The sequence below is a fragment of the Poecilia latipinna genome, unplaced genomic scaffold (genome assembly GCF_001443285.1).
Source record: "Poecilia latipinna isolate Pla-1442-1.1 unplaced genomic scaffold, P_latipinna-1.0 Scaffold663, whole genome shotgun sequence".
NCBI classification, from domain to species: domain Eukaryota; kingdom Metazoa; phylum Chordata; class Actinopteri; order Cyprinodontiformes; family Poeciliidae; genus Poecilia; species Poecilia latipinna.
The window spans coordinates 506358-513913 of record NW_015113279.1 but is presented as its reverse complement, the minus strand read 5'-3'; the positions used below and the strand labels follow the sequence as shown (position 1 = coordinate 513913).

Here is a 7556-nt window from a genome sequence, read left to right as displayed (position 1 = left end):
AAGTATCTGCATCAGGTCCGTGTCTGGCATGGCATTCATAGTGGGAGGAGAGGAGAGGAGACCCCGCAGCACTTTCTCTTGCTCTTTTTATTCCTAAAGAACCAACAGAACACCTGCCAGTCAGCGCTGCGGATAATGGGGGGAGGGGGGGGGGTTGAAATGGCGCAGTTCGGGATCGGTTTTGTCTGTCTGGAGAGAATTTGAGATATTCGCCCTGCGAATTTGAGATATATTTGAGGTGATTAACAGCAGCAACTGGTATGAAAACTTTGTGATCAAACAGCCTCAGCCCGATCCCGCCTCTCCTCTTCCCCCAGCTGGGAGGAAATCCCGGAAATCCCCGGTCTAGCTGAAGTGATGCCGCTTGGGGAAAACCCCGCCCCAGGGCCCAAAAAAAAAAAAAAAAAAAGCGGTCTAATCGGCCGAAAAGAGGGTCTCTCTCTTTCTCTCTCCATCTCTGACTACCTATTTTTTCATTATTATTGTTTAACATCCTTAAATGCGATGAGAGGATTAATAAAGCGCGTCTGCCTGCCTGGCCCATATGTCCTCTTTAGGGCCGCTTGTGCTTTAATTAAAGGAAACCTGGGAGGGCCTCCCGCTCCAAATGCGGCAGGAAATCTGACTTACTGCTCTTTATTGACATTTATTAGAAAACCTGTTGAAGGGTTAAGTATAATCACCAAGTGATCTGCGGATATTTTGGTAGTGGAGCCATTTCTTACAATATGATCTTGATATTTTCGCATTTCTTGTTCTACTCTTATTATTATTATTATTATTATTATTTCTGTTACGTTATTATTATTTATGCTATTACTTTTGCTACATTAATTGTTTTGTCTGTTGCTTATTGTTATTATTAATTTGTCATTGAAGATGATAAATGAATGCGTTGTGCTGTTATTGTAGCTTCAGTTCATTTCAAAGGCTGTTAGGGTGCCGCGGTATAATTGGATCAATTGTTGCTAATTGGCGGTCTGATCGGGACAAAGCCCTTCAACGGCAGCAAAAAAAAAAAAAAAAAGTCACGGCTCAGATCCGAGAGGACTCGGTCACGTTTCCCGTTCAGTCCTAATTAAAGCAATATGACGTTCTGCTCGAATCTGCCGGGGAAGCTGTTTGGGCCACAGGCGCTTCAAAAGCTACAAAAACGCGTCCTGACAACTGCACTTTGTACTGACGTCTGAGTTAGATATTCATATTAAATTAAGTCACATAATTATATTGCTTTTTTTTTACTTTCCCATCGAAGACGATTCGATGTGTTCCGTGCGCTTTTGCCGCGTGATTTTGCGCGCGAACTGTTCCAAAAGCATGGCCAACCTGGGTTTGTCATTTTTCCTTATTAACTGGGAATGTCAGATTGACCTCCTGCGTGAGTGAGGATTAACGTGGTGACCCTTTGACCGGTTACACTTTCCTCCCCACTCAGTGGATGCTGCCACAAAAAGTTCAGGGTTCGACAATTCCTTAAACCAAACTCTAAATGATAAGGATTTAATGTGCGCCAAGAGGTTTTGCGTGAAAAATGTAAATACATTTTGAGCCATAGTAACTAATTTTCTGACATTTTGAGCTACAGTAAACGAACAGAAACATCAAATCTGAGTCAAAAGGTCTTTATTGTTTCATAGTGGGTTTTGTCGCCCTTTACAGTTTTGAATGGACCTTCAAATGCAAGACGCACACTGTAGTTATTCCTGATTTATCATGAAAACTAATAAAATCCTTCTTTTAGTTAACACTGGTAACATGGAAATAAAAATGTGAAATTCACAGCTTGCTTTTCCTGCGTATTTTACGCAAGGCAGAATTGCATACAGGTTATACAAAAAAAAAAAAAAACAACAACAACAACAACAAAAAACCACAAGTCGGGTAAAAAAAAATTTTACAAGGGGAGAAATGAACATTTTAAAACACATAAAAGACATTTCGGCTCACGCGCGAACAGACTGATTGTCAAATATTCGTATATTTTTCTTCTTCTTCCATAAATTAAGTAGTGCATCCAAGTTCGCGTCAGAGCTGCTTTAACGCTCTCTCTCTCACACACACGCACACACACACGCACGCTCCTTACAACACAGACACTCATGCACATCGCTTTGATCAAAGGGGCGCCCATTCAGCGTGCCAACAAGAAGAAAAAGAAAAAGGAGAGTCTTTAAGGAGCTTAGCAGGAAAAAGACCTGACCAATCCTTCAAACTCCTCCAAGTTAGTCTCTCTTGATCCTTTTCTCTCTTCTTCTTTTCTGGTCAGCAGATTTGTTCCGTGCCCCTGATCAAAGTTGAGTCTCGATGGTCAATAAGTTAGTCCAACAAGTGTGAGACAGTCCTGCGCTGCTTGACCCGAGGTAGAAGTTAGGGCCTGATTTCTTGTGGAGAGAAGAAAAAAAAAGAAAGAAACTTTATTTTTGCATGTTTGCATGAATGCAGAGCCGGGTCAAGGCAAGAGCGAGACACCGCTGCTTAGGACCCCCCAGCATGCCACCACACAGAGCATAGATCCAAAGATGGCTGTTAATCAAAAATGAACCAACTTTTAAATTTGGCCAGTGATTTCTCCACGGTTTTACTTCTCGGTATCCCTTTATTTAAATACTTATTGTGAAATATTATATCATAATTGTGTGATATGATCATTCTAACTGCTATGTTAGCAAACTGTGTAAGTGGGAATTAAAAAAAGCCCAATAAGTTAATATAGGTGGTGGTGTGGTTGCTGGTGGTGCCAATTTCCGCTCAGGACTGCATTCAGTCTTAGACCGGCTCTGCATGGGTTCATAAAAGTTCCCAATTTCTTCCATTTTTCTTCTCTCACAACACTTGAAACTTCCAAGCTGCTTGGTCTTTATAATCCAGACAGTCCGAATTGAAATTTAGCTTCCACGATGAGGCAGTTTGGTCCTTATAGTCCAGACAGTCCGCCGCACCGGTGAAGCCGAGCCCCGTCGCTCCGTACGCCGACGAGGAGAGCGAGGACGCCGGACTCAGGTGGCTGGACACCCCGCTGCCGCCCATGGGGCTCATGTTGGAGCCCGCGGCGGACAGCTGGTGGTGCATGGGCGACAGATAGGAGCCGCAGTCCATCCCGGTGAAGTAGGACGAGGAACCCGTGTAGCCCTGGTTGTAGCCTGTCGCCTGGGTGTAGGTCATCGGGTAAGATCGCTGCATGCAGGAGGAAGAGGAGGAGGAGGGTGTGGTGGAGAGCGGGTCGGAGAGCGGGGAGATGGAGGCCGGGCTCCAGATGGAGACAGGCGCCGCGCTGCTGCTGCTGTTGCTGGTGCTGCTGTTGGTGCTGCTCACAGCCGGCAAGGAGGTGCTGGAGGGCGGCGTGAACTGGCCGCTGGCTCCGCTCTCAGAGCTGGCCTCTCTGACCGGGGAGCCTTTCTTTTTCACCGGCCTGCTGACAGACTTGTTCTGCACGCCCGTCTGAGTCTGCTGGGCCTGCTGGCGATGCTTGGCTCGTCTGTTTTTAAACCAGACCTAAAAAATAATAATAATAAAAAAGATTTAAATTAGAATAGGTCATAAACTACGAAATTAGTACAACAGAAGAAAATATAGTTAACTTAATTTAACCTGCAGAAAGTGGCATTTTAAAATCTTTGGATGATCGCTCATTAGATAAAAGACACGTCTTGGTGGTGTTTCAAGAAAATCAGACAATTCCAGACAGATTCAACGAATTTAATTGTGTTTCAAATATTATGTGCATTTTTATTACAGAATCGTGTAATTTTAGGACTCACTTGCACTCTGGATTCAGGGAGGTTGATCTTTAAAGCCACCTCTTCCCTCATGAAGATGTCAGGGTAGCGGGTCTTGGCGAACAGGTTCTCCAGCACGTCGAGCTGGGCCCGGGTGAAGGTGGTCCGCTCCCTCCTCTGCTTGCGAGGGGTCGCTAATAACGACACAACAAAAGGATGTCGCTGTTGCAATTTAAAACCACCATATCTGGAGTAACACCATCGAAAATCCTTCAGATTGGAGTAGCAAATTACGGAAATTGAAATAAAAATGGTTACTTTTAAAGAAATTTAGTTTACCTTGGTATCCCACTGAAGGATGCAGTAAGTCCACTCCTGAGGTAGATAAGCTCAGTCCGTTCACCGTGTACGGCGGTTGTTTCAAATAGGACATCATGTTTGCCTCCGGCAACCCCGATCACAAAAAGTAGTAAAGAAAATGGCGCAAATAATAATATTAATAATAGCGTTCCCCCCCACTGGCGTCTCCGAATTCTGAAATGGTCCAGATGAATCTGAAGGAAAACATAAAAATATTAACAGTAGTGGATGTCCGCCGGGTTTTACGCGCAGCCTTTACGCGCACACACACACACTCAAAAAGTGGGCGTCCTCAAACTCGCGGGACTCTTAAAGCAGAATGGAGACCCCCAGCTGTCCCCACTGGACTGAAGATGCTCTGTCTGGCTGACAGGCGTTTACGCCATCAACCCCGCTGCCCCTCCCTCCAACAGCTTCAATAACCCCGCCTAAAAAAAATCGCTTCCACCCGCTCCTCCTTTACTTGCGCCACCAAAAAAAACAAAAAAAAAAAACATTGTCGTTAAAATGCGCACTCTCGTTGGGCCCCAACTGAGCACTCAATTAGCATATACACCCACAGGTAGGGGACGAAGCAGCTGATTTGCAGAAACAAAGCGCAGTGTTGACCGATAAGTAACGCTGATAACAAAAGACTCTGAGGGAACAAACAATGAGGCTGCAAACTGCGCGCGCATTTAATCACACCTCTGCATCGATTTGGGTGATTTTGTTTGTGTCCTTAAAGAAAAGTGCTTAAAGATTTCAACTGGAAACTTTAGGAAAAAGTATGAAACATAAAGATCTACTCATTCTGGTGCATCCTCCTCCTCTTCCTCCTCCTCTTCCTCCTCTTTCTATTGAATTGCTCCCGGTAATTAGATTTAAGAGGTGACACATTGGAGAAGTGTTGATTAGAGAGGAGCGGTTAATCCAAACAAACGAGGAGATTGATCACTATTTATCTTCGAGTATACCAGGAACAATAGCACCAATTGAAGATCGAGATAGAACAAATAAAATATAACTCAGAGCAATAAAACAAATGAAAAAGACCAAATTTTTGTCTGATTAAGAAGAAAGTGTTTTTTTTTTTTCCTTTCTTGGATTCAAAACTGAATCTCTGTTAACGAGCATAAATTAATCACTCCGAGCATAAATTAATCACTCCAAACCGGAGTGATTAATTGAAGTACTTTAAAACCTTTAATAGGGCAGCATGTTCTAATTGTAACATTTCACTGTTGAGTACACTGTTAAAACAAACTGTTAGAGCAATTAATATAAATCTGTGTAACCGTCTGCTTGCATTTTTGCTAACGAACGTGGAGATAAAGTAGTTCCATTGTGACAAATTAACTTTGTAACTATAAGCAAAATTTTTTCATATTGCCATAAAGATGCAAACAAACTAGCATTTAACCAATGGCACTATTGAAGCATTCTGCAAACATTTTATTTTTGGACTATTTTAATTATTTCTTTCCAGGTAGAACGTTTAACAGAAAAAAAAACTCCACCTAATAATAAAGATAGTTTTGCTAATTAATAACCCATGTTAAAAATAACCAAAAAATAATACTTGGTTTGTGATCATTTGTGATAAAAAGAAATTATATAGAGTGAAAACAATGTAAATAAAATAAACACAAAAAACATTAAATGTTAACGACTAAGAGCTTTAAGAAGCTCAGCTAGCAAGTTTGAACGAACATTAGCATTGTTGATATTAGCTAAAGCTGTATCATAGTTTTACTAAGCTAAGTCTTACAGTTCTCTATTACAGGCCAAATAGCTAATGCTTAGTACTGTATGGCTTGTGTGTAATGCTTAATTAGAATGCACATAATGTAGCTTTTTTTTAAATAGTGCATCAATAAAATATCAAGCCCTGATTTGTTTGTCAGTTGAAATATCTTCTTGTTTTTTTAGCATCTGCTGTTAGGGACCTGCCTGGCATTAAAATATGTACTTCTCTATTAATACTATTATTAGCATTAGCCGGACTCATCGTTTCGTCCGAAGCCAATAACGGCCGCTCCTGTTTATCCCAAACTCAATCTGTCACTTTTCTCCTCCTCAGTTCCTCCACAATAATAAACACCCCTCCAGCCCCGCTGTAGGCTAATAATTATTATTGGCTCAAATCTTTTTTCTCTCTCTCTGTCTTTTTTATTTAGTCCCCCTCTCCATCCCTCTTTTCCTTCTTTCTGAGAGAAATTAAGGCGATAATCCGGACGGCACGCGCTGGCCTGATTACGGGACGCCATGCAGCCGCGGCTCCGCGTTCGGGCCTCCGCAATTTTCTGCGTCATGAAAATAAAACAAAGAGTGGCATTGTGTTTATAGGAGCAGCTGACTGGCAGACGACCCGCACACACCCCGAAACCCCTCTCTAAAAAACAAACAAAACAAAGAAACAGAAAACAGGAGGAGTGGTCTATTATTATTATTATTATTATTATTATTATTATTATTATTATTATTATTATTATTATTTATTTATTTATTTATTTATTTATTTATTTTTATTGGAATCAAACATATATTTTAAAAAGAAAAAAGTGCTATAATTATTGAGAATAATTAAAAATAAAATATGTCCTGTTTTCAATTTTCTAAAATAAATAAGGACATTAACAATGTTTTTTAAAAATAAAAATAAAAAATTGGGGATTTTTTTGGAAAATGTTCTAAAATTTCAAAATTTTGGGAAATTTCTCAAATTATTGAACATTTTAGGTACAGTAAAATTATACCTAAAATGTATAATTTTTGTATAAAGTAAAATTATACATTTATTTACAAATATATATATATATATATATATATATATATATATAACTTTTTTTAGCTGACAATTACTAGCCTTCACTACATAAATACAGCATTAAGGAATTAGCTAAGAACTGAATAGACAGCAATTTATAAACTGACTGCATGATCTGCTTTCCTCTCATCATGACTAAATCCTTGTGAAGCTGTGAATCCTGCGCTGTCCTGAAATTCATTGCCTGAATGCTCCTTTGGTTGGAAAAGGGGAGAAAAGTTCCCCCCACCTCCCCTCAAACACGCCTCCTCAGTTATCTCCCTGTAAGCTGCCCGGTCTGACTGTAAATTAAAGGAAAATCCTAAAAAGGAAAAAAAAAAATCAACAACAAAAAAAGAAAAAGGATCCTACTTACTTCAGTCTTCTGTTTATATAAAACGATCCTTTGGTTGGGCTTATAGACCCATCAAGCGGCTTTGATTTGTTTCCTTCCGGATAACCTCGTTGGATGCGGATTAAACTGAGAGATGCTCAGTATTTATTGGGGGAGAGAGAGAGAAAGTGTGTGAGTGTGTTTGAGAGGGAGGAGAGGAATTTTAGCAACCAATGGAAATGAGAGTGAAATTTGATTTGCAGAGGTGAAAGGATAGAAACATGTGGCTGCAACACAACTAAAGCAACGAGAAATTGGATAACAGCGAATGTTAGGAAGAAAATCTATAAATCTTTTA

The 7556-nt window shown here is 40.5% G+C and overlaps 1 protein-coding gene across 1 annotated transcript; it reads right to left on the bottom strand.

The window, feature by feature from the left end:
- Positions 1–2427: 2427 nt before the first annotated feature.
- LOC106954560 (homeobox protein OTX2-like) lies at positions 2428–7348 on the bottom strand. Its single transcript, XM_015044157.1, has 4 exons — positions 7241–7348; positions 4056–4270; positions 3759–3910; positions 2428–3492 (listed from the first exon to the last, which is right to left on the bottom strand). The coding sequence occupies exons 2-4, from the start codon at positions 4150–4152 to the stop codon at positions 2824–2826; spliced, it is 918 nt and encodes a 305-aa protein (XP_014899643.1). The 5' UTR covers positions 4153–4270; positions 7241–7348; the 3' UTR covers positions 2428–2823.
- Positions 7349–7556: the final 208 nt, after the last annotated feature.

Bases quoted from the DNA above. Each gene is read 5' to 3' on its own strand.
- LOC106954560 (XM_015044157.1), bottom strand. From the start codon at position 4,152: ATGATGTCCTATTTGAAACAACCGCCGTACACGGTGAACGGACTGAGC. The intron at 3,911-4,055 runs GTAAACTAAATT...TGTCGTTATTAG, and splicing joins TCCTTCAGTGGGATACCAAG to CGACCCCTCGCAAGCAGAGG. The intron at 3,493-3,758 runs GTGAGTCCTAAA...ATTATTTTTTAG, and splicing joins TCCCTGAATCCAGAGTGCAA to GTCTGGTTTAAAAACAGACG.